The sequence below is a fragment of the Heliangelus exortis genome, chromosome 15 (assembly GCF_036169615.1).
Source record: "Heliangelus exortis chromosome 15, bHelExo1.hap1, whole genome shotgun sequence".
Taxonomy (NCBI): Eukaryota; Metazoa; Chordata; class Aves; order Apodiformes; family Trochilidae; genus Heliangelus; species Heliangelus exortis.
This window is the reverse complement of record NC_092436.1, coordinates 2,562,426-2,585,367: the sequence shown is the minus strand read 5'-3', so window position 1 is coordinate 2,585,367 and position 22,942 is coordinate 2,562,426. Positions and strand designations below refer to the sequence as shown.

At 42.9% G+C, this 22,942-nt stretch overlaps 2 protein-coding genes across 6 annotated transcripts; both read right to left on the bottom strand.

The window, feature by feature from the left end:
* Positions 1-620: 620 nt before the first annotated feature.
* Positions 621-4,083, bottom strand: TXNDC15 (thioredoxin domain containing 15). Its single transcript, XM_071758393.1, has 5 exons — positions 3,983-4,083; positions 3,467-3,867; positions 2,813-2,976; positions 2,517-2,647; positions 621-1,711 (listed from the first exon to the last, which is right to left on the bottom strand). Exons 1-5 carry the CDS (start codon positions 4,032-4,034, stop codon positions 1,515-1,517), a joined length of 945 nt encoding a protein of 314 aa, XP_071614494.1. The 5' UTR covers positions 4,035-4,083; the 3' UTR covers positions 621-1,514.
* Positions 4,084-7,455: 3,372 nt separating this feature from the next.
* On the bottom strand, positions 7,456-20,252 carry C15H5orf24 (chromosome 15 C5orf24 homolog). Of its 5 annotated transcripts, none has more exons than XM_071758999.1 (3): positions 20,026-20,252; positions 11,737-12,169; positions 7,456-9,855 (listed from the first exon to the last, which is right to left on the bottom strand). In XM_071758999.1, the coding sequence occupies exons 2-3, from the start codon at positions 12,161-12,163 to the stop codon at positions 9,815-9,817; spliced, it is 468 nt and encodes a 155-aa protein (XP_071615100.1). In that variant the 5' UTR covers positions 12,164-12,169; positions 20,026-20,252; the 3' UTR covers positions 7,456-9,814. The 5 variants fall into 5 exon arrangements, with proteins under 5 accessions (XP_071615100.1, XP_071615102.1, XP_071615098.1 ...); XM_071759001.1 differs by having other exon boundaries at positions 11,737-12,166; positions 20,026-20,177; XM_071758997.1 differs by lacking the exon at positions 7,456-9,855 and having other exon boundaries at positions 11,454-12,169.
* Between the last annotated feature and the right edge of the window lie 2,690 nt (positions 20,253-22,942).

Below are 22,942 nucleotides of genomic sequence, written 5' to 3'. Positions count from 1 at the left end.
AGGTATGGAGAGAACCGCTGGGATTCAGACGAAGTGGTCGGTAGAGACAAGAGCAATTTACCGTTCAAAAATGTTGAATCTTTATTAATAAAAGGCTTCAGAGTTTTATCTTCAGTCATACCAAAGTTTTACCAGTGCAGTTTCCTTTTAACACACGGAAATACAAGACCTCAGCATCACGAACTGGATGTTGCTACCAGAAAAATACATGAAGAATTATGTTGCTGGGATATGAGTTCTTTGTCAAATATTAAATCTTACAACTGTCTTTGTTTCTTACCTTATTTCCCACTCTAAACCCTCCTGCCAGGGTGCTATGGCAAACCTCCATCAAGTATAAATGCTACACAAGCCAATAATCCAAACCCCCACAGCATTCCAGTCCCTACCTTATTGAAAGTCTTCCATACTCATTAGAACTAAAAACCGTATCAATTTTTTATGTAGCCTCAGCTGTGGAGTGTAATCAGCAAACATGTTAGCAGAAATGTAAATAAATCTCAAGACAGGTCTTGCTAATTTAGACAGGTCACCTGTACTTCAGAAGTTGCATGCTTTGACCTGGTAAGAAAGTGATTTGAAAGGTTACATTAAATCTTATTTATTTAAAAACAAACACACACAATGAATTCAATTTTATTTTATAGGAATGTAGTAAATACGTTATGTGTATAACACACAAATTAACAAAAATTATGTGAGCTCGAAGTTTTTCTAAATGTTATGGAGAACTGTAACTAAGGCAAAACTCAAGAGCTCAGTAAGCACCAAAACCAGCACCAAAACCAGCACCAATGGTGGGAAACAGTCACACTGTCACAGGCTGTGTAACACCCTTTGGAATTGTTCTTATTGCTGGTATACACACTGCTAATATTAAAATCTTTTCAACAAGGGAATAATTAATTTAAAGGGCACTATTTTAAAAAACATTATCTTCATAGTTCATTTTACTAACAAACTAGTGAGGAATATCACCATTCCCCCTTCAAAGTGTTATTATTATTTGAGAACATGTGGACATGGTCTGTGTGGGCTGAAACAGCCTAGTTCCATTTACCACATTGTCCATGTAGAAGCTCTACCTTATACACCTGCAGGATCTGTAAGAAAAGATCCCCAGATCCCACCAGTGTGGAAACAGTTCTGCTCCTGTGCCATGCACACAGGCCAAGGTGCTATAAAAACCTTACTCAGTCTACAAAGCTCAGGGACCTCTTCAGAAGAGCAAGGTAGAACTGAATGACATATTTACATTACAGTGCATGAAAAACAAGCTGGACAGAGCAGCTTAATTCTTTTTCAGTTCATGTTTTTGTTTACTTACCACATTAATTGCCACAAATTTCCTTTTTGCTGATCCAGGAGTCGATAAGGAGGACAGATTTTTAGTCAAGGTTATAAATTACATCCAACAAATTCAGCAGTTCATTCTTTTATACTTCCAAGCCCATACATGCTCAGTGGACTTTACCCATCAGTGGGGAATTACATCCCTATTTTGGCATCTCAGATTATTCCTGATGTTCATGCTCCTGCCCTGGGATCAGCCACCGGATGCTCTCTGTCCGAACGGTAGCGTACATGACAAAAGTGGCCAGGAAGAGCAAGGAGAAGAGAAGCAGCCAGTCTATGCCTTTGGTCATGACACTGGGCAGGGGCCCTTCCCAGTCTGCCTCTGTCACAGCCACGTCGCTTTTAGCCTCTATACCTGGGTAAGAAAGCACTTGGTCACACCAGGAATAACCATCAAATCCAGAGAAAATGGTGCACTTTGGAGCTTTGATCCTGTTGTCAGACAAAGGCATCTGTACACTCAGACTGCAAACTGCCCTCTTATGTTACTGTATATCCAGCATACAGTTTGCTTAAATAAAATTGGTTTTGACACAAGGTTTCATAACAGGAGAGGGCTTGTTCTGTCCTTCCACTGTGCTGGTTGTTTTCTGTGGTGGAGACCTTTTTTCTCCCTGTTGTTTTGAGCATTTCGGCTTTATTAGCAAATGTAACACTTTCTGGCCTCCAACAAACATCCTCAGAGGTCTCTACATATTTGGTTTTGGTTTTTTTTTTCTCTCTACAGTAGCACAGAAGGACCTGAGAGCTGGCTGGCACTGAGCTCACAACATGGACAGCCAGATAATGGAAACTAGAAACCTTTTGTCCCCTCCAGCCTGAAAACTGAAACCATCCTCTCCCCCAGCTGCTCTCAACCTTACAAAGCAATGACACCACAGTTCATCTGCCTCTATTCCCAAATTAAGTATTTGGACAGGAAGATATGCTCAATCCTTTTCACAACTTCTCCAGTTAAATCATCTTCTCTGTGACCATAGTTTCTGCTCTCAGCACACCCTGAAACCTACCTCACAACAGCAACCAGTTCTATAAACATCTGCTGGATTCTCTCAGGGTCTTCATGAAACACATTTTAAGTCATTTCAGCAGTAGAGAAAAGGCCAGTTTGGAGCTGAAAGCTGTTCTTCCTACTGACCCCTCAGGACTGATTTACATACCTGTCTGATTAAAGATGAAGTCTTTGAGTGTTTCCAGTGTTCTGTCTGTATGATTAAACCTAGCCATAGGTTTGGCACCTTGGAAAAGGAGGATATTTGGTACAGCCACAGTTCCAAATCTAGTTGACAAGCTGGTGGACATAAAGCAAATACAAAGCATGAAGGAAAACAAATGCACTGGAGGTAGACACAAAGGTAGTCATGACAGAGGAAGCATCAGTTTTACTAAAATAAACAAAAAATCACTCTTGTTTTCAAAGCATAAATCTTGCTAATGAAAAGAAAGCATGAGTTACCTGCTGTGCTGTGAAGCATCCAGTGCCAGGAAGCGAAGAGTTGGAAAAGCTCGAGGTAAAGAGTTAAAATGAGGTGCCAGGCTGGCAGAAAAACGGCACCAGGGAGTGTAGAACAAGACTAAGGTACAGTCACTGCTGTTGGGGTTTAACAGTTCCATCAGGTCCTTTAAAAAAAAAAAACATAAACAATTAGACAGATAAATTCTATGCAGGAATGTATAATTGAGCAATCTGTTAGACACCTGACAATATTTATCAAGCAGCTGCAGATTTCTTTCTTTTGAAACAGGTGCAGAATTGCACTTAACCATTTTTAAAAGCTTATGACTTAAAATATATGCATATAACCATTACAAAAAACAAGCCAGGAATAGGCACTGGTGCTCGTGCTACTAGCAATTTCAGAGAGAGACACTTGGAGAGACACAGCAGCAGGAGAGCTGAGACTCCACTCAGGCACACGGATGAGAAGAACAGGCAGACTGAGGGGTAACTCCATTTTTTTCTGCTTAGCAGAGGATGTTACACGAGGAACTTGACCAAATCAGACACTGGACAAAGCACCCCCCTGTGCTGAGGAGGCTGAGGAGGCATCTGCCACCATCCCCCTGCACTCAGGGTAACACCAAGCCAGGAACCGGGTGCTCCGCTTACCTGGGAGACGTTCAGGATCTGCAGCGTGAAGCGTTCGATGCCGGTGATGTTTCTCTCCTCGCAGTTCACTTTGGGAGCTTTGGCGCTGTCGGTGCCGTTCGCCTCGTCGGCGGGCGCGGGCAGCACCGTCACCAGCCCGGCCTGTTCCCGGCCCTGCCCCAAGGGAACCGCGGGGCTGCACCCTTCGCCCCCGGCCGCCGTATCGCAAGCCTCCTTGGCGACCGCGGACGCCTGGCCGTCCCTTTCCTCCCCCGGCACCACGGAGAGCAGCACGGCCTGCTCCGCGGGGGGCCCGCTGCCCAGCATGGCGTCTGCCATCTCCGCGGTCCTGTACCGCACCGGCTCAGAGCTGCCGTCGGGGGAGAGGGGCTGCCCGCCAGCGCTCTGCTCCGTCACGGCCCCTGAAGCGGGAGGGAGAGTTCAGTCAGCCCCGGGTCTTGGCCTCCCCCCACACAAGCCTCCCTGCCCTTAGACCCCACCGCGGCTTAGATCAACACCGGAACGCCCCAGCCTCACCCTCAGGGAAGGCCCGGCTGAGCCAGGCCAGCAGCAGCAGCAGCCGCCACATCCTCGCCGCGGCTCCGACCCGGCTGCGTCTCCCCGGACAACGGCGACTTCCGGCGGAGCCCTCATCCACTTCCGCTTCCCGGGCGCCGGCTCCGCGCGTGCGCAGTGGCCTGAGAGCGCCGGGCGCCATTTTGGCTGAGGGGGGGCGGCTGCGGTACCGGGGAGGCCGCAGCGTGCGGTGCCCGCCGGGATTAAACACGAACGGGTTTGGGTTTAACGCAGGCTTGGTTCGTTAGGTCCGCATGGCAGCGATGAAACTTCCAATATTGGGCCCGGCTGCCAAAGGATTCGCTACATTCCACCCGCTGCAGAGCAGCACAGCTGCAGTGGGGAACGTGTTAGCGCATGGAAGTTGAAGTTGTCAGCTACAGCCAGGCTGGGAAAAGGGCAAAAGCCTGCAAATTGAAGTCAGATTTTGAAAGGGAGAAAGAAAAGATGAGCTTTTGACCATCAGTACATCAAGCAACACTCCCAAGCCAAAAGCCAAGAGAAATAACTCGTGTTTCTTTTTAGAAAGTAAGAGAATGTTCCTCCTACTTTCAGTATTCCTTACCTTCAGTTTAATAGTGAAGCTTCAGGACTATGTGGGATGCTTTGAAAATGCTCAAGTGCTGAGATGTGCTTTTTAAAATGTGTTTCTTCAAGCTGCCAGCACCATGCAATGAGATTTTGCCCAAACTACCAAAAAGTGAGTATCATGAGCTAGAGGAGTATAAACCATACACACACAGTGGAGAAAAAAAAGAAAAAAAAAAAGAAAAAAAAAAAGAAAATGCTGTCCATAGATATAAATGAAGATGGGTATCAACTTTATGACAGAAATGTAATGTTTTGTCTTTTTTACTGCACATGGTTCCCAGAGTCCAGCATCTCCCCTGTCACAGCTCCAGGAGGTCTCAGATCACACAGGTGACAATATCCCAAACTTTTAAAGGGAATCAGCTTTCTGGCAGTATATTTCTCTGTATGAGACACTGCCATGGATTTAATCCTAAAATACCCTCCTTACCAGGACACAAATAAAAAGGTTTGTGTAAAATTCCATTTTTTTAAATGATTATAAATAATCAGTTAACAAACTCTCAATTAATCTGCTGTCCCAGAGCTTAGGTATTACAGAGAAGGCTGGTTTCTCAAAATCCCTGTCAGTTTGGTTGCAGAGCTGTTTTCAGTGGCTTACATATTTTGGATTTTTAAGACCAAATATCTGTTTCAGGAAAAAGTCTTTAAAAAAAAAAAAAAGGGGGGGGAGGTAGAAGAAAACATGATGTGTTAAAGTCAGCAACACTGGCTGAGGTCACAGGAGTGACTTAAACCCACACCTAAACTTGGGATGTGTGACTTTGTTTTCTCAGTGTGGCTGCAGTTCATTATTTAGAAATACGACCACTTGAAGCAGCAAATACACATCTTAGTGCTATGCATATTTCAAAGGCCTCGTCTGTGTAATCAAACTTGCCCTAATTGTTACTGTGATATTTTTTCATTAACGAGAACAAGGTTTTGTGGTATTAAAATCCAACATGAAAGGCAGGAAGATTTATCTGCCTCGGATAATTTAAAACAACACTGAAGAATTCCACAACATTTTTCAGCTTCAAAGCAGTTAAATGTTGTTCACTAATGATTCCTTCCAGCAACCCTGCAAGATAAGCAGGTATTTTTGCTCCAGTTCTACCACTGGGGGAGAAAAGAGACATTGTCATCCCCAGGCCACAGCAGGAACCTGGGAAAGAGCCAGCCCCAAAACCTGGGAGCTTTTGGGCTGCCAGTTCTCTCTTGGTCATGCCACACCTCTCTGAAATGTTACACAATACAGAGCCACAGGCACAACCTGGATAAAAACAGCCTGCAATGCAAGCTTGCAGCCTGGCAGTTCTTTACTTGTAGGCATTACAGCTTGAAGTGATTAATTGTCAAAACCAAATCTTCGTTTCTCTTGGTGCAAAAAGAAACTCTGTTGAGCCAGTGAATTGATACAACTTCACTAATTCACACTAATTATTTATTCTACTTAAAGAGATCCCACCAAGAAGTACAAAAGTATAAAAATGCCAGGCCAGCCCCAAAGCAAACCTGATCACACAGAGAAAGGAAATGGTTAAAAATTAAGGGTAAAGGCATCCTAAAGACTCTTGAGATGTTCAGCTGCAGAGCTGACACCCCAACACTGCTCGTCTGTCAGGATGAATAAATCATGAACTGGCACACCAGCTCTGTGGACCAAAGGAACAGACTGCCCTGCAACTTTTTCACTACAACCACAAAATAATCCATTTTGCTCAAGAAATCCTATCCAGGAACTGCTTTTTAGAAGGGGACACAGCAGACTGTAGTCAAACTGTGTTCTAAACATATCCAGCCACTTTGAAAGGCAAATATTTAGAATTAACCAAAATAGCCAACAGAAAAAAAATCAAACAAACGGCATCAGATGTCTTTTTCAGGTAAACACAACCTAACAGTCTGCAAAGTAACAGTGCCTGACATTTAAAATGTTTCCACTGGAAATGTATTCAGGGCCTTTGAAAGTACACGGCAGAGCAAACAGAGGGTGCTGCAGAGCAAGGGGAGGAGGCAGACCCAGCAGTTTCGGTTGCTGCTCCTGGCAGGTGGGACTGCTTGTCTTGCCCCAGATTTACTGAAAAAATTCAGGAAAGGGGAAAAAACCAAAGCAGAGGCGTTGGGGGGTATGCAGAGCACATCTCACAGAAAAAGATAAACTGGAATGTTGCTAGAATACAGGGATAAAGAATAATGACTGCCACGCCACAGGAAGTTCAGTGTATGAGTACTCTCAAATGGATTTCACTGGGCAACAGAGGTAAAAAGCATGGCTTACACATTCTCAATTCTAAGTCCTTTCCTCCCCTCATATTTCCATGACAGGATAAGAACAATGAAGTTGCTGCAGCAGCATTTTCAATTTATTAAAACGAAGCAAGATTCCTGTTTTCTAACACCTGACACATAGAGGCTTTTTGCCTTAATTTAAATACACAGGACTTGACTGTAACAACCAATACACTTCTCGTGTAGCAAAGCCGACTGAAAAGGTGAGCTGCTTAATTTCAAAATGACAAAACACAGTGACCTCCCAGCTCACAAATCCTGTGTGTGTCCTGGAGTCCTCACAGGCACAAACACCCTCAGTCTAGCACAGTCAGATTCAATTACACTTCTGGAAGGCAAGGCTGGATTTTAGGTGAAATCTGTACATGGTGTACCAAAACACTTCAGTGCCAGTTCCAGTCATTTAACTACAACTGAAAGGTTCAGGAGAATAAACATTTCTATTTACAAGAGAGAAGGGCTAAGGCTATTGGTCTGGTAATGCTGTCAACAGGAATCTTCAGCCAGAATTTAAAAGAAATAAAAAAAAAAAAAAAAAAAAAAAAAAAGCCCAGAGGAAAAAAATCTGATAAGTTTTAAAGTATTAACTTTATTAATAAATATACATCCATATGATGATGTAAATACAGATCATGAACACTACTCCATTCCCATACACATAATTGCACACGAGTAGCTCGAGTTCATGGACATAAAAACATACACAGTATCTAATCAGGCTTTTTACAGCAGAGGATGGGGTGCTGATACTAGTTATTGAACAGATTACTGTTGCCCCCAAAGTAAACCTGTGGAAAGGTAAATGAGGAAAGATTAAAGTATCAGAAAGTGGTTCAAATTTCAGAATACAGATTTTCCTTATTCACAAGGAGAAAGCTCTAGTCTCTACTAAGTAAAGTCATAAATATATTTAAGCAGTGTTAAAATATATGCATTAAAATAGAGAAGAATAAAGTTCTTTTGTGAAATGAAGTCTGCAGTTTAAAGTATTTATGATTGTTATCAACGGTGTTAACTGTCAACTCTAAGGATAGCATGAAACATTATTATACATACAACAAAGAACAGCAGAGTCACAGCTAATGAAACCATCAGGCAAATGACTTCACATTGCTCTGCCTTTTAAAGCTCTTCAAAAACAGGGGAGGGAGTTAAATTCTCATCTGAATTACTCTGTGTACTGTAGTTCCAAGTGACTCTTTTCACAGACACATCACTTTTCACCGACAAGGCTTGGTTTCATCCTGACCAAACTCTTCTGATCTTGCAGAAAAAATGAAAATATATTCATTCAGAACAAAGATCTTTAATGGCTCTTGATACAGAGTTATTTTGATTAGTTTAAACTAAATCCAAGATATAAGGAACATTGCTCTTATGACACAGCTAACTGCTGATTTTAAAAATACTATCTTTGATATCAAAGTCAGCCACTTCTGATGGTATCTGTTGTTTTTTTGTTTTTTGGTTTTGTTTTGGTTTTTTTTGCCAAAATACGGTGCTAGCATCTTGGATATGTCCAGTGCAAGACTTTCTAGTAGCAAAATTATTTGGTTTAAAAGTTTAAGTAAATTTCATCAGAAACTGAATAGTACTTACTATATGTATATTAAACAGTGAACTCGTATAGCATCATTAAGGAATAATAGCAAGCTAATACATTTCATTTATGTATAAATAAGACGTTAGAAACTCGATAGTCAAAAGAAATTATTAAAAAAACCAAACTTGACATGGAGATCTTCAGAACAGTGTTAACACACAGCAGTGATCCTAGCTTATGAATAGGTGAATTATGATATATAATATAAAAGAAGCAAGTTACCTTACACGTCATGTTTTCCTACTATGGAGGGAAAAGGCCAGTTTTCCCAACGGTGCTAATGAAGTTTAGGCATTAACATGCTATTTCAGTGTTTGTCATGGTAAGAAAAGTGTTGAAAAAAGCACAACGTATTCTGCAGATTATACATAAGAAAAGCAGATGTGAAAATTCCATTTCTAGTTCACTTTGTATCTCTTTTTTTTTTTTTTTTTCTTTCCCTTACTGCCTGCTACCAGTCAGGTAGAAAAAGAAACCAGAATTAGGAAACGCCCTGCAGTGCACTTCTGGTCTCCTCCTTACAGCTGGAGTGCCAAGCAGCCCATTACAGACTCTCTGAACATTTCTCTACTTTATGCTTATCATTTGACAATTGACAAGTTAATTGGGTTTTTTTTACTGGGATTATATTCCACCTGCTACAATTAATAAACACGGTAATGACCAGAAATTGCTTAAATTATTTCATTATTTCATCACCAGACTTGAATACAGAATTGATTCTACCAGCAGAACAGCAATACATCTGCATTATCTCCTGACACACGGCACAGCACCGCTGAGTAGATGCCCAAGTGAGAACAGAACAGGAGCCAACGGGGTGAACAGGAGGAGGTAAGAAGTGGAGTTTCTCCAAGGTACAGTGGTGACATGCAACACGTTCCTTGCCAGCGAGGTGTGACACTCCTGCAGTTACTACATTCAGCTGCAGAGGACTGCTTGCCCAGCTGAGTTCAGAAAGAACTTAAAGCAGTCTTTTGTGGAAAAATCATCTGATTAAAACCAGCCACTACAACACAGATCCTGAGGGTGAATTAACTCACGTTAGCATTTTGCATGTGTCAGAAGTTACATCGTTCTGATTGCTAAATTTCAGACTTGCCAGTTTGTTGAGGAACAGAACGGGTAACTGGAATTCATAGCTTCAGCATGAAGAAACTAATTTTTTAGTAGCAGTTTAGCTGCCATTAGTTCATCTATCGACTAAGGAGCCATCCAGTACAGTTGAGGTTCATTGTCTGAGTTGCCAGTGCATACACAGTTCCCCCAAAACAATTCAACACACCTATTTGTAAAGTACAGCATAAAGTCCAGCGCAATATGTGTTAGGCATCACTGGAACACCTGAAGGCTTGCTGCTTTTTTCCTGATAAAAAAGGTATGAAACATGACATCTGTTTCTTAAGTTGTCATCACTGAAAGCAAGAGTTCTCATCTAAATGACAGCAGGCCAGAATAGCATTCATGTTAACAAAAATTATCAGCATCGTTACTCATTCAGCACAAGCTCAATTTACTCAAATTCTTAAGCTTCCCCAAATCTGCAAACTAGATATTCTCCAACCCCCCAGATATTTGAAGCTACAAAGTTATCAAAATGTCATATTATATGTGAAGCAATCTAAAAGTAAAATTTCTTCCAGACAAAAAAAAAAAAAAAAAAAAAGCAAAAAGCAAAAAGCACTGCAATTCCAGTAAAATAAATTTAGAACAAACAATATGCAACACTGAGGGCTGATTTTTTTTAACTCTAGATTAAAGCATTTACACACACACACACACACTCTCTCTCTCTCTCTCCCACCCCCCCAAAAAACTAAACACACCCAGTTGAAAAATGGAACATTTCTTTTGGAAGGAGGGAAGGTTTTAGTTTGAGTCAAGAAAGGTATTTATAGTTAACTAACAAGTTGGGGTTTTTTCAGCTTGCATGATGCATAGATGAATTACTTTCTATCTGGGGTGTAGCAGTGCAGTAAACTGCATCCTGTTTGCATCAGCCATACAGTTTGCTTTTATAAAACATGAAAATGGTGTCCTTTGGTAGATATATAAGCTTCCATAACTTAAATATAGTATAAGTGTCAAACAACAAAATAAGTATTTCCAGGAATATCTGGCAAAACTAAGCCTGAAAACTTGGCAACAGTGTCTATTTAAAAAGTTTAACTTGTAAACATTATAGATTAATACTTTAAAAGCTATTAAATTGTTGCCACCTAAGGACAGATTTTAAAAGGCAAAACCCAGTGTAAATAGCTATTTACAGATTTAAGACTGTACTGTTTAATATTAACCAAGTGTGTAGCTAGAATGAACAGCACTTCCTATAAAATATTTCAGATTTCAAATAATTCCTTGTGGTTTGGTATATATACTATTACACATTTCAAAAATCACACAGCAGAATCCTGCTATCACCTCAAGGCAAATCAGCTCAGATTTATAAGGCGCTGGGAAGCTCCAACACCCTATACAAATGCTCAGCTTTTTTTAATTTAAAAAAAAAAATTCTGAGCATTAGTTGAAATTTCCTTACTGCTACAAGTCCAGAAACAAAAGCCACCTGAAATCAGCACTTTAAAAAAACGGTTGAGTTTTTTTGTTTGGTTTTCTTTAGTATCAATTTGAGGTCTGTGGAACCTCCTGCGGAAGCAGAAAATGTAGCTTGCTGCTTTCTTTATCAAGCTTTCTTATCTAGTAAGAACTCATCTGGCAAAGTTCCTTTTTGTGGGAGAGGCCACATAATGAACAAACAGCCAGCTAATTCTGTCCTCCTTGTTTCAGTTATTCAATGCATAGCCACATAACTTGATTTGCCAGAAACTGAATGTAAAACTAGGGACATGGATGTTACTAAATTATTGACACCAAGGCATATGCATCATGACTTCCTTTTAAATTATGAGTGAAAAGCAACAAAACCCCCTTTAAATCAGTGCCTCCTCAACATTGCTTTAAAAGTTACTGAATTGCACCCGTAGGCAATGGCACCATTTGAATAAAGTCTAGAAATTCAGACTTAGGCAAACACTACAACAAAATGCAAGAAACATGCCAAAATTCAGAGTAAAGCAGATTTGTAAGGAGTTACTAATTCCCTCCTTTCATTCATTAGGCTGTTTCATTTTGCTACTGGTTTCACCAACACCATGTACTCCTCTGTTATGCACCATAGGATAGGGAAAAGCTGCACTGCCACAAGTATAACTTAGATTTGCAAGCCGTGAGAGAGCTTTAATGCTACCTGGAGGTCTGCCTGGGCTGACTTTGTATCCTGCTGCTTTAGTTGTACCCAAGGGTCTGCCTGGACTTGTCTTAAATCCAGCTGCTTTGGTGGTCCCCAGGGGTCGACCTGTGCTGGTTCGGTACCCTGCTGATTTGGTGGTCCCTGACGGCCTTCCACGTTTCCCGGAGCGGTTGAGGTTTTTCTTTTTCTTTAGTTCATCTTTTGTCTCTATACTCCTGCCACTCGTGGTCTGCAAGTGTGACTCATTCAACGCATCTTGTCTCTGGCATGCAATGGGTTTGTGGCTGACTGCGTGGCTGTATTTACTTTGCTGTGTGGCATACAAGTCAAACTGGTCGGCAGCTCTCACGTTGTCTTCGTTAAGGCAAGAACTCTTGCCGGTCCCACAGAAAGCTGGATTGGTGCTGGCTACAGGGTGCATCATTTTCTACTAAAGAGAAGAGAGAAAACCAGGCATCAATATTTAACAATACTGCAGCATTGTGAGAAGCTTTCAAAAGCTGCCTCTCTATCTTAAAATTGGTCCAAACTACTCTGTCTGTATTCAATAAATTACTTTTTTTAGTAAAACGTTTTCACTTTAGGTTTTGCATGGTAACTTTTACATATAGTTTAAAATGACAATTTAAACTACTTATTACTCAGATGGGTATAATAAAGGATGAAGTATGTTAATGAATTAAACAAGAACATATCAGCAACCAAGACATACAATACTCCCTCACCTACTTCAATTTCAAAATCCTTCTAACTGAATCTCATCTGAATTCTTGCCATTCTAGTTGCAATATTAACCCATCATTTGTGAGCCAAGGAAAACATGGTATCACTCTCTTAATACAGGCTCCTAAAGATACTTTCTGTTATTCACCTGCAGCAAATTAATAAAACACTAAGTTTTGTCATTTTTTGTCATAATTAAGGTGAAGAAAACAAACCAGCAAGGCATTCGGCAAAGATAATGGTGCCAAAGTGGGAGAGCAGGGTATGAAATGGATCCATTACAAAGTGCAAGATGCTAGACTGCAGAAATGCCACTGCTGCAGATTGCTGCTAATGCCAGCTCCAAGGCAAGAACTTTGAGAAAAATAACGTGACTCCTGTTACAGACCTTCAACTTGTCACATATCTTCAAATAGTCTTAAAAACAATAAAGGTCAACAACTGTTTTTATAGCCTGCTCTTTTCGTTAGGCCTGAGTAACAACAGCTGTGCTGTTTACAGAAGTCAAGTTATCTTCAGGATGGCAGAAGGGTGACTCTCACCTGCAAGCTACTGCAGTCTCACCCTGTTGTTCCAGTGGACAAACTGATGTCCAGCTGCTAGAAACCACCTACAGTCACAGTCATGGCTACTAGCAACAATTTCTAAGTAAATTAGCTAAGCTTATATACGTCCTATCAAATCCCTGCAGCATGTGGACTGGGGCAGAATCACAACAATTAACAGTACTACCAGTACTTAAAACTTTTTTTAGTATTGTTTCTAAAAACCAACAGCACAGACACTGCCTCAAATTTAATAGTGGCAATACAATAAGAAGCCAGAAAGGTATACGTGGAGCAACGGGATGATATTTCACCCATTTCACTATATTGGTTCTACAACTTAATCAAGCTGGAAATACTGAGTTTAAGATAGTAATACTTGGCCACGCTGAAGACAAGATTAAGGCAATCAGTATCTGGCACATCTGAGGATTTCTGTGCCCTGCAGTCATGCTTAGGACACCAAATATTTCTTCCTGCGGTAATTTCTCTCACAGATAAGGTCTGGAAGATTTATTGCTTTTTCCCTGCAGTAGTTCTAGAATATCACCTACAGCAACTCAATTTAAATTCCACCATTGATTACTGAATTTATTTGGCAGTTATGAATGTCTCCTCCCAGCCAGAGAGAATGCATACAGCAGAGACAGTTTATTTACCCAGGAGTAAATCCCCGTGCCCTTTTCTTCTGATTACAACAGATCCATTCCCTGCTGTAACACCCAATTTACCTTGGCTTGCCAAATGCTCCTTACAGTGTATACATTGCTCTTGTGCAAATACATGAATATGGTTTTATGTCAAATAGTGAAATTATGATAGTAATATAGCTTAAATATTAGATGGCTCTAGCAGAGATTACCTGAGTGCTATGATTCTAGGAATGGGGCACAGTAGAACAAATGTGAAAACACTGGATTTGTAGGTGTTGACTAGCAAACATAACAACTAAATAATTACCAAGCCTGCCCTTAGCAAAGAACAAAGGAAGTATGCTATTGGTCAAGAGACCAACAGATTTTTTTTTTTTTCCTGTGCAGAAACAAAAAGGAAGCTTTTCAACAATTAGCACTCAAAAAAATGTTACCTTCCCTCAACCCCACTAGAATAGGCACCACAGTATCACAAAAAAATACCTGAAATTTTTCCTGATAAGTAATTGCAAACATAAGTGTTCTGAAAATGTACTTCTGCTGCTGATAGAGTAAGCCCAGCAGCTCTGCAATACTATTCATCTGTTTGTTGATACACTGGAGGACACTTGGGGCAGTTCGCAGCATTCTTGTCTCAGGACTCACTTTAAACACAGAATATTGGCTTCAGCCCCAAAAAGCTGCTCTGAGCTCAACTGCCACAAAGAAGGATCAGTTCAGCTGCCCTGTATCCGAGGAACACACCAGACCAGGGAGAAAGCACTGAATAAAGTGAGGAGCCCTGGTATTTCTCAGGAGACTGACCACCACTCAGACTCATTCCTGTCTGTGTGACATTCTTGTTCTCTGCCTTTTCTCCTCATTACAGTCAAAAGGATTTATCCTAGACACCATCCACCTTTCCTGGGGAGAACCACTGCAGGTACTCTTAGACAGTGAGTATCTCCAGCTGTACCTCCAGGCCAATGCTGGAGCTTCATCACCATGTGCATGTGTTTTGTGTCTACTGCAATATCCTTGAGATCTCTTCACAAAGTTTAGGTACAAAACATGGCTGGTGCTAATTTACCTTCCAGCTGGCAACAGCCAGTACCACTGCAGTTGATGAAAGAATAAAGATGTACAAATCAGTAACTGTTTATAATTTCTTACAAGAGGAAGCTTAAAAAAAACCCCACAATCTTGGTGGAAGACTGCCAAAAGGATTTTTTTTTTTAAATGCTTCTTCCTTTTACCCTTGCTGCACCATTTTTCATCAAATCATGAAAATTTCAAGTCGTAGCCAAAGTTCGTATTTTGTGGTTTTTTCATTCAAAACTTTTTGGGATGAGTTATAAAAAGGAAATCTGTAATTGAGCTTAATTACCCTAAAATGGACTTCTCCAGTATAATTTTACTTCGTTCACATTACAGCAGGGAATAAAAGAATGTAGTGAGTCTATCAGTAGAGTGGAAGCAGGTTTCTTGGCAGGGAGATACACAGTAAAAATGAGAATTGGTCTAAAATGCAAAGCAAGCCAATTTAAAAAAAAAAACAAAACAACAAGAAAAAAACATACTCCAGCTAAATTATATAGCCAAACACACACAACTTTGTGTGCAAGCATTCTTAAATACAACTGGCCAGAAAAGTTTCTAGTGAAATAGAACATACTTGTTTTAAACCTGTAAAAGACATGTAAAATTTATTTGCAATCATTTACCTAGATAAGTTTTTAACTGAAAAGTTTTTTACTGGAAAATGACTGTAGAAGATTTTTTTCTACTTGGTTATTTATTTCTATACAAATTCTGGGAAAGGAGGAGACAACTGAACCTTTTTGGGAAAAGGGAGGCAGGATTAGAGCTTCCCATACAATGAAGCACAGAGGCTCCACTGCTGCTAGAAAGAAAGAAACAGGACCATTCACCCAGGATTCCAAAAGCTTTGCTGCAGGGGATTTCTGGACATGATAACAACCCTCCTTTTAAAGCCCAGCTGCACTGACAACCTCCTGAGTACCTACAAGCAAAGGGAGTGTGAAGTTTTTATGTTTTGCTCAGACAGCCAGGCTACTAACTGGTCAATACATGATGGATCAGGATGCCACTATGACTTCTTTATATTTCACAGTCAAGTGTGGTATCCCTTTACTGGACTTGAAACAGAAACCATATTATAGGCAAGACAGATGCAGCACAAAACCTAAGAACCCCTAGTGCCAGTGACATTACAAGTTTTAGACAGACAGAGTGCATTCTTGTGTTCCAAAATACATTTTAACACACTGCACAGTTCTACCTTACCACTGCTAAGGAATAATCAATTCCACCACAAGAAGCAGGGCAACTGCTCTGGTCTCACCCACCCCACTAGCCCAGGTTTTCTCTAACTAGCCCGGGTAACACCAGAACAGACCTGATTCACCAAGTGCTTTGGCATTCTGGTAAAACACACTTGAATTGGAGCAAAACTGAACAGAACTGGAAGCACATCTATACCACAGATTTTCAAATCAGGAAAGCTGAACCCTCTATTGCCAACAGGGATAATTCTGCTTTTAAAGAGGGTTAGTATATAAACCCCACTCATTTTTTTCAACTTTTCCACAGCCAAGCTTGCAATCATTTCAGCTGTAACGCTGGAGCTGTAGGAGACTGCAGCAATACACTTTCCTCATCACTCAACCTCACTTACTGCCAGCCCAAAGTGTAAAACACAGTGCTTAGAAACACCAGCAGCCACCAGTATTATTTCTGCACTAGTACTCTGAACTACCAATTAAAACCACTGGAGCAGAGCACAGGACCAGCTCTGTTCGAGGGCTGCATAAAGAATGCTCTGTGCCACTTACAACAGGGGCTGCAGGCCCTGGGGAATACCAAAGGGCTCCTTTTCCTTGCAGGGGGGAGTTCAAGCAGCAGTGATACTTTCCCTTTCAGGGTTGCAACAGAGATAGGATATTGGTTCTGCTCTCCCCTCTTAGAATAAGGGGTGTGTGAAATGCATTCCTCAGTTTAAAGAAGGAATTTTATCAATCCAAACATTCTACAAATGTCCCTTCTACTGTCAGCTCCTTTTGTTAACTCTTGCTAAAATAAGACCTTCACCCAATTCCTTAGAACTGCTTGTCTTCACAATGCTGCACCTCACCTTGATTAGTCCAGAAATGTAAATGTTTTCAAAATACTAAGTATGAAATCCTATCAGTGGCACAACATGTCCCATAACACCTGAACCTACATTGGAAATCTGATCTACTTCTGAAGCTAGATAACCAGCTTCTCCAAAATGTGCTTACAAAGCACTTGCTGATTGTGATTGCATAATACAATTTTTCTCATTGTTTGACACTGGGTAAAATATATTGAAAACAGCCAAAATGCAGGAAACCATTTCTTTACAGCACTGACTACTCACTGCAGCTACTAAATGATGACATGGGGCTGCAAACTGAAGAGATAACAATTTTCAAAACTGCTTTTCTCTCATTTATTCTTAGTGCAAAAAACCAAAGAAATTAGGAGCTTCCCAAGCAATACAAGAACTCACAAGTCCCCTGTGACCCAGGGTAATTTTCTTGCATGACAGAAGTTAAGGGAAGAGTTATCTGGAGCAGATACACCCACCCCCTTCAAATTCCCCTTCCCCAGCTGTGCCAGGCAGAGAGGCAGGCTTCCCTCACAAAAAGGCTGTGACTCCTACTCCTTAGCAGAAACCTGCAACCTGGGTGCATCTCTGTGCCTCCCAAAATCCAAGCCTTTTGACTTGGAAATCCCAAACAGTGTTCTCCAAAGCCTAAGCACCAGCTTTGTATTAAAGATGGAAATCGGTGTTACTCTCACAGATTAGATACTCTCAGGCACTAGCAAAGTGTCAAGTACACTCTGAACTTGTAGGGATCATTCATTATTTGATTGCAAAACCAAACAAACACATAATTATTAAGCTCTCTAACCTTAAAAAACAATTAAGTCATATCTAAGGGCAGAGTTGCACTGGATGCCAACATCTGCAAGAAAGTCAGCTGACTTCTTCCCACCTGAAAATTAAGATCATACAACCACATGATGGTGAGAAACAGAACACTTGGAAGAGTTAAGACAGCTTCATAAAAATTAAGAAAGATTATGTTAATGAACTAATTACCCATGCACCCCAGTTGCACTGACACAACTGACAGTTCAGTTTCATAATCAACAGAAACCACTCTGAATCCACATTTTTTCATCTTGTCCTTTCCTTTTCTCCCACAGTTCCTATTCATGCCAACTCTATTGTGCAACAGCAGGACAAACCAACAGCAGGGATCTGACCCAGGTGAAAACTAATACACCAAGAAAGAAAAAGCAACAGCTGGGCCACTGAAGCAAGAGAAGAACAGAAACAAACCTTGCCATTAGAAGCACAGAGACAGCCTGAGGTCCCAGGTCAGCCTAAGCCATATTACCTACTGGCTGCCACTGCTCCACTGCCAGTCCCAGTGGTCTGTGGTCCCAGTTAGAACTACCCAGACCTCAAAAAGATTACTTCAACAACTTAATGGACTTCTAAGACCTGAATGAAAAGTATGGCTAGTCCCAAACACTGTACAGGAAATGGAGATTGGGGGGAAAAAACCCAAGCCACAGCTGGGGATGGGGCAGCACAGAACAAGGCAGCCATCAGGCCAGACAGACTGGCTTAAAAGAAATAGTAAGGTTGTGAAACTGTACCCTGATTATTCTGTGGTTCTGTAATTACCAAACTTCAAAGCAATCCAAATACACATATGAATGACAGAGCAGGTAGAGGTAGATCTTTATAAAGAAAGGACTATTAGTGTTGGTGAAATTGTCCGTTCACCTCAAGGAGCAGACCTCACCGTAGCCTAGAACAAGAGCTTTGAGGAGCTGGAGATGTCTATTCATCTCTGTGGGTGTTCTCACCCACCTGCTCTTCTCCCCAGGGAACAGACCTTGTAGTCTAGAACAATAGCTCAGAGAGGTAAGAGGTGAGAGCATTCATCTCAGTGGGTGTTCTCACCTACCCTCTCCTCTTCCCCTAGCCTCCTCCCCCCATCAGAAAAATTATTCTGAAGCTTAAGAGATGGATCAAACATCATCTTCCTGATGAGCATTTTCAGTGTTTCTCTTCGACAGGAGAAGTGGAAAGGCTCTGGATGCCTGTCAACAGACCCAAACACATCCACTGCAGTGAACTTATGCTAGACTGCAGAAAGACAAAGTCCACTTGTTGAGCGTGTTCAACAAAGGTCAATAGACAAACAGGCAGGAATTTTTTTCTTTGTTAAGGCTGCATCTATAACCTGAAGGATACAGATCAAGTTCTAAGAGAAACTGTGGCAACTAAAGACAGATATAAACCATAACTTAAGAAATGTAGCAATGGAGTGGTTCCCCCTACTCTATCCTCTTGCAAGAAGAGCCACGTGGATCAAAATAGCTGTTACTTTTATTAGAGTGGTATCCAGAGAGAAATGCATGCAAATTGAAGGTGTAACTACTTACTAATTAACTGCTCCAGAAGGGCTATGCAGAAATAAGGATGAAAACTAACTGCAGCTATCCACACTGACACCACGTCAGGGCAAGAGGCACAGAAGGAACACACCAGAGGCCATCCAGCCCCCCTGAACGCAGATGAATGAAGGCATCCACCACTTAGGGATGTCCAGGAAATACATTCGCGGGCTCTATGCACGCATGAGGATTCTACGCACTAATGGAAATATGTTTAAAAGAAAAAAGCACAGCGTATACACGACCTTCACGCAGGAGGCCCGTGGGTCCTGAAAGCACTAATTCCTGAGTAAGGAGAAGAGGCCAGGCTGGGGAGCAGCACCTGAAGAGGCCACGGGCCAGCTGAGGGGACAAAGGGGCGTGCGGGTCCCTCCTGCCCCGGCCCGCCGCCTCCGCAACATCGGGCACCACGCTTCGGGCTACGGATGCGGGATGGGGAGGGGGGGGCTCGCCTTGCGTGTCACCTGTCTCGCGTGGGTGTCACGACACAGGGCCTGGCCCAAACCGCTCCTCGGCCCAGGGTGCGGCCTCCTCCTCCCCCCAGCCCAGGGTATGGCCCACGGTATTCCCCCCCGGGGGGGGGACAGCGGGACGGGGCGGCGATGGCGCAGCTCTTCCCCTACAGCCCCGCAGGACCAGGCTCCCGCACCTCGGACCGGCCCGCAGGCGGCCTCCCCCCCCCCTCGCTCCATGAAGAGACCAGGGGGTCCCCTTCAGCGGCGGGGCTGGACTCCAACGGCGGGGGAGGGGAGCGAGCTCTGCTCCGTTCCCCTCCCCCGCTGGCCGCGTCTCCATCTTGCCCGCCCGCCACCTCCCACCGCGAGGAGAAGGGGCCAGGGGACGCAGGCCTGGCCCGCACCTACCTGAGGGGATCGGGGCGGCCTGCAGGACGGCGGGCGAACGGGCTGGAGGGAGGGAGGGAGGGAAGGAAGGAAGGAGGGAAGAAGGGAGGGAGGGAGCGAGCGGCCGCCTCCCCCACACCCCGCCGGGCAGCTGCAGGGAGCGGCGCTGCGGCGGGCGCGGGAGGGAGGGAGGGAGGGAGGAGGGGAGGGGAGGGCGGAGCGCGCCCCCGAGCAGGGCCGCGCCGCGGGAGCGAGCGTGCGCGGGGAGGGGCCGGCGGGGGGCTCCTCCCGCCTCCGAGGCGCTCAGGGTCCGGCAGCCGCCGCCATTTTGTCCTGTGGGCGGGAAGGCGGCGGGTCGGGGTCTGAGGTGCGAGGCTGTCAGGGGAAGGTCGGGGTGAGGCCGGGCTGGCTGCTGGAGGCTTGCGGCACTCACACGGGGTGAAACGGAGCTGCCAGGAAGGCTGCGAGGAGGCTGGCGGCATGCGGCTGCCTTAACCACAAGCGATCATCATCGGCCTTGGCCTCTAGCAGCGCAGGGGAGCAGAGGAGGGTTTGCTGAACAGCAGGGCCACCATTCCTGTTCTTCTCCACATCATAAATAGCATTATTCGCATTCATCTTTGCTCTAGAGGACAGATCACTGGTTTACTGTATCGTAGAATAAATCCTAGAACACGTCCTCTACATGTGAAATAACTAAAGGGCTAAGCATATTCATGGAAACTCAGGATTCCCAGTGTTTCCATCAATTTCTTTTGCATGGGAGAATGCTGTTTCCTTAAATGACCAATACCTGAAAAAGTCTGAAAGATGTTCTCCGTTACTGAGATGATGTCTTAGAAAATAAAAGCAAGAAGGACCAGGAAAAAAAAAAACTGAAAAATCCTGCAGCTTTTACAAATGGCTAATTTTTTTTTTTTTTTCCTAAATATTTTCCTCTCCTGCTGTTGTTTGGGGAGCTGACTGCTGTACTCCAACCCTGTGATATTCCATTCCTACAACACTTGGAGCTCTTCAGGCCGAAAATTGCTGTGAAACATCCTGCCAAGACGATGGTTCATTTTTTTGCCAGTGCTCCCTAATGCATGCAGGAATCCTCACTTGCAGTATAAGAAAGCAGCAGGGAAAAGCAGCATTTATTTAGCTTAATTTAGCAAATGATTCAGTTTGTTTACAAACTTCAGCTTTCTGCTGTTTTTAACTCTTGTTGGAAAAGCTGCCGCCAATCAACAGCAGTAGAGTTCAATACCTCATTATTACGATGTTATTTTCCTTTGAGTCTGGAAGGTGGGGGGAGCCAGGTTGAGCTCAGGCTCCTGATTTGTCTAGAAGGAATCATGATCTTGACAGAATGCAAAAGCAGTCAGCTAACAGAGAGGAATGAACTTGTAATATGAAGCAGTGACAGATCCCATCCTAAGAATTTGAGAGACCTGAATTGTGCTGAATCTTCCTAACATATCTGGACCTGCCTCCCTGAGGGCACTGCGTCTGTGACCGGTCTGTACTGGGATCCAGGGAAACCCCCACCAGAGGAGCTGATGCAGGTACCCACATGTTAATCTAGTAGCAAGAGGGTTGGGTCTGGTTTCCCCATCTGCACACTATGCTAATAAAAACAGGAACCAAACAGAAGATGAATTGGTCTGTGACTGTCTTGTGAAAATTCCCCAGGGCCTCAAGCATGGCCCCGACTCAGGTTGTGAATCTGCTTCCCCCTTTTCTTTCTCTAAAGGACTGCTCTCACTACCCGTAGCAAATCATTACAATTACTTGTATGTAAAGTAAAAGCTGCAATGAAATGCTGTCTGTCCCTACATCTGGACTGCAAAGTGCCATTCTCTTCTTCCTTTACTGGAGATCTCACCAGTGTATCCAAATTTTCAAAGACACAAAGAATCTCAAAGCACAAGTTCCTCTTCCTGCCAAAGCTGGAGCTGAGCATGCCAGGATTCAGCACTTTAATTGCTACAGCCTCCTGTCTATTTAACTGGAGCTGATAATTTCTACAAATTCACTTGCTAACGTGCACAGGCAGAGGAAATGTAGGTTTTAGTTAAGATTTGGGATTTTTGTTAAGTCTAACGTTTTCCTAGCAGGGCAGTTAGTTTCATAACAGTTGCCCAGTGGTATTTATTGTTCTGAGAAACATGCTTGGGATGATAAACTACATATTTAGAATGGCCAAAGTAAAAAATAACTTAAGAATCATATGCTCACTCCACGGTAGGTTATTAATAATGTCTTAGCTCACTCCAAGTGCTTAGTTCTGAGATACTAATTAATTTACTTCTGCTTACGCTGGCCAGCTTGACAATTTTGTATCACTCAGTTTGACAAAAGAAAAATATTTAAATCTGCTTCAGATGAGAAGTCTCAGAGAAGCAATGTTTGGGTGGCAATCACTCAGCCTAATGGTCATTTATTTAAAAACAATTGTTTCCACTGCAGCTAAAATTATGAAAACAAATCTTCCTGCCTAGCATTGTATAAACATTTTACCAAATGTACATTTTGGGACAAATTTGAGTCCAGCTGTGTGCCTTTAATCTTTACATTTTTAGGTCTCTCTCCGCCTCCACTCCCCCCCATACAGGCACAGTTAGCTGGAAGCCAGAATTTCTTCTGCAAACGCCCAGGCTCTAAGAACACAAACTTGTTTAAGCCGAGACCATATTTGGAAGAGATCTGGGTCAAGAAAAATAATCAAAGGAAAGTGCATTCCTGAAGAATCACGTGAGGAGGCCAGAAGGAGCACACAGGGCCCAGCGCCAACGCTGGGATACAGCCAAGGGGCTGCAAGACCCTCACCAGTACCTCACTGGGAGGGCTGTGGCAAGGGCTGGTTTTACACCATCCTTCCCTCTCAGAAAAAACTCACCAGCCTCTTTAAGGGCAAGTTTAGATGAGGCTTTCTTGACAGAGGTGTTCAGCAGCA

Bases quoted from the DNA above. Each gene is read 5' to 3' on its own strand.
- TXNDC15 (XM_071758393.1), bottom strand. From the start codon at position 4,034: ATGTGGCGGCTGCTGCTGCTGCTGGCCTGGCTCAGCCGGGCCTTCCCT. The intron at 3,868-3,982 runs GTGAGGCTGGGG...CTCCCGCTTCAG, and splicing joins CAGCCGGGCCTTCCCTGAGG to GGGCCGTGACGGAGCAGAGC. The intron at 2,648-2,812 runs GTAACTCATGCT...TATGTCCACCAG, and splicing joins GATGCTTCACAGCACAGCAG to CTTGTCAACTAGATTTGGAA.
- C15H5orf24 (XM_071758997.1), bottom strand. From the start codon at position 12,163: ATGATGCACCCTGTAGCCAGCACCAATCCAGCTTTCTGTGGGACCGGC.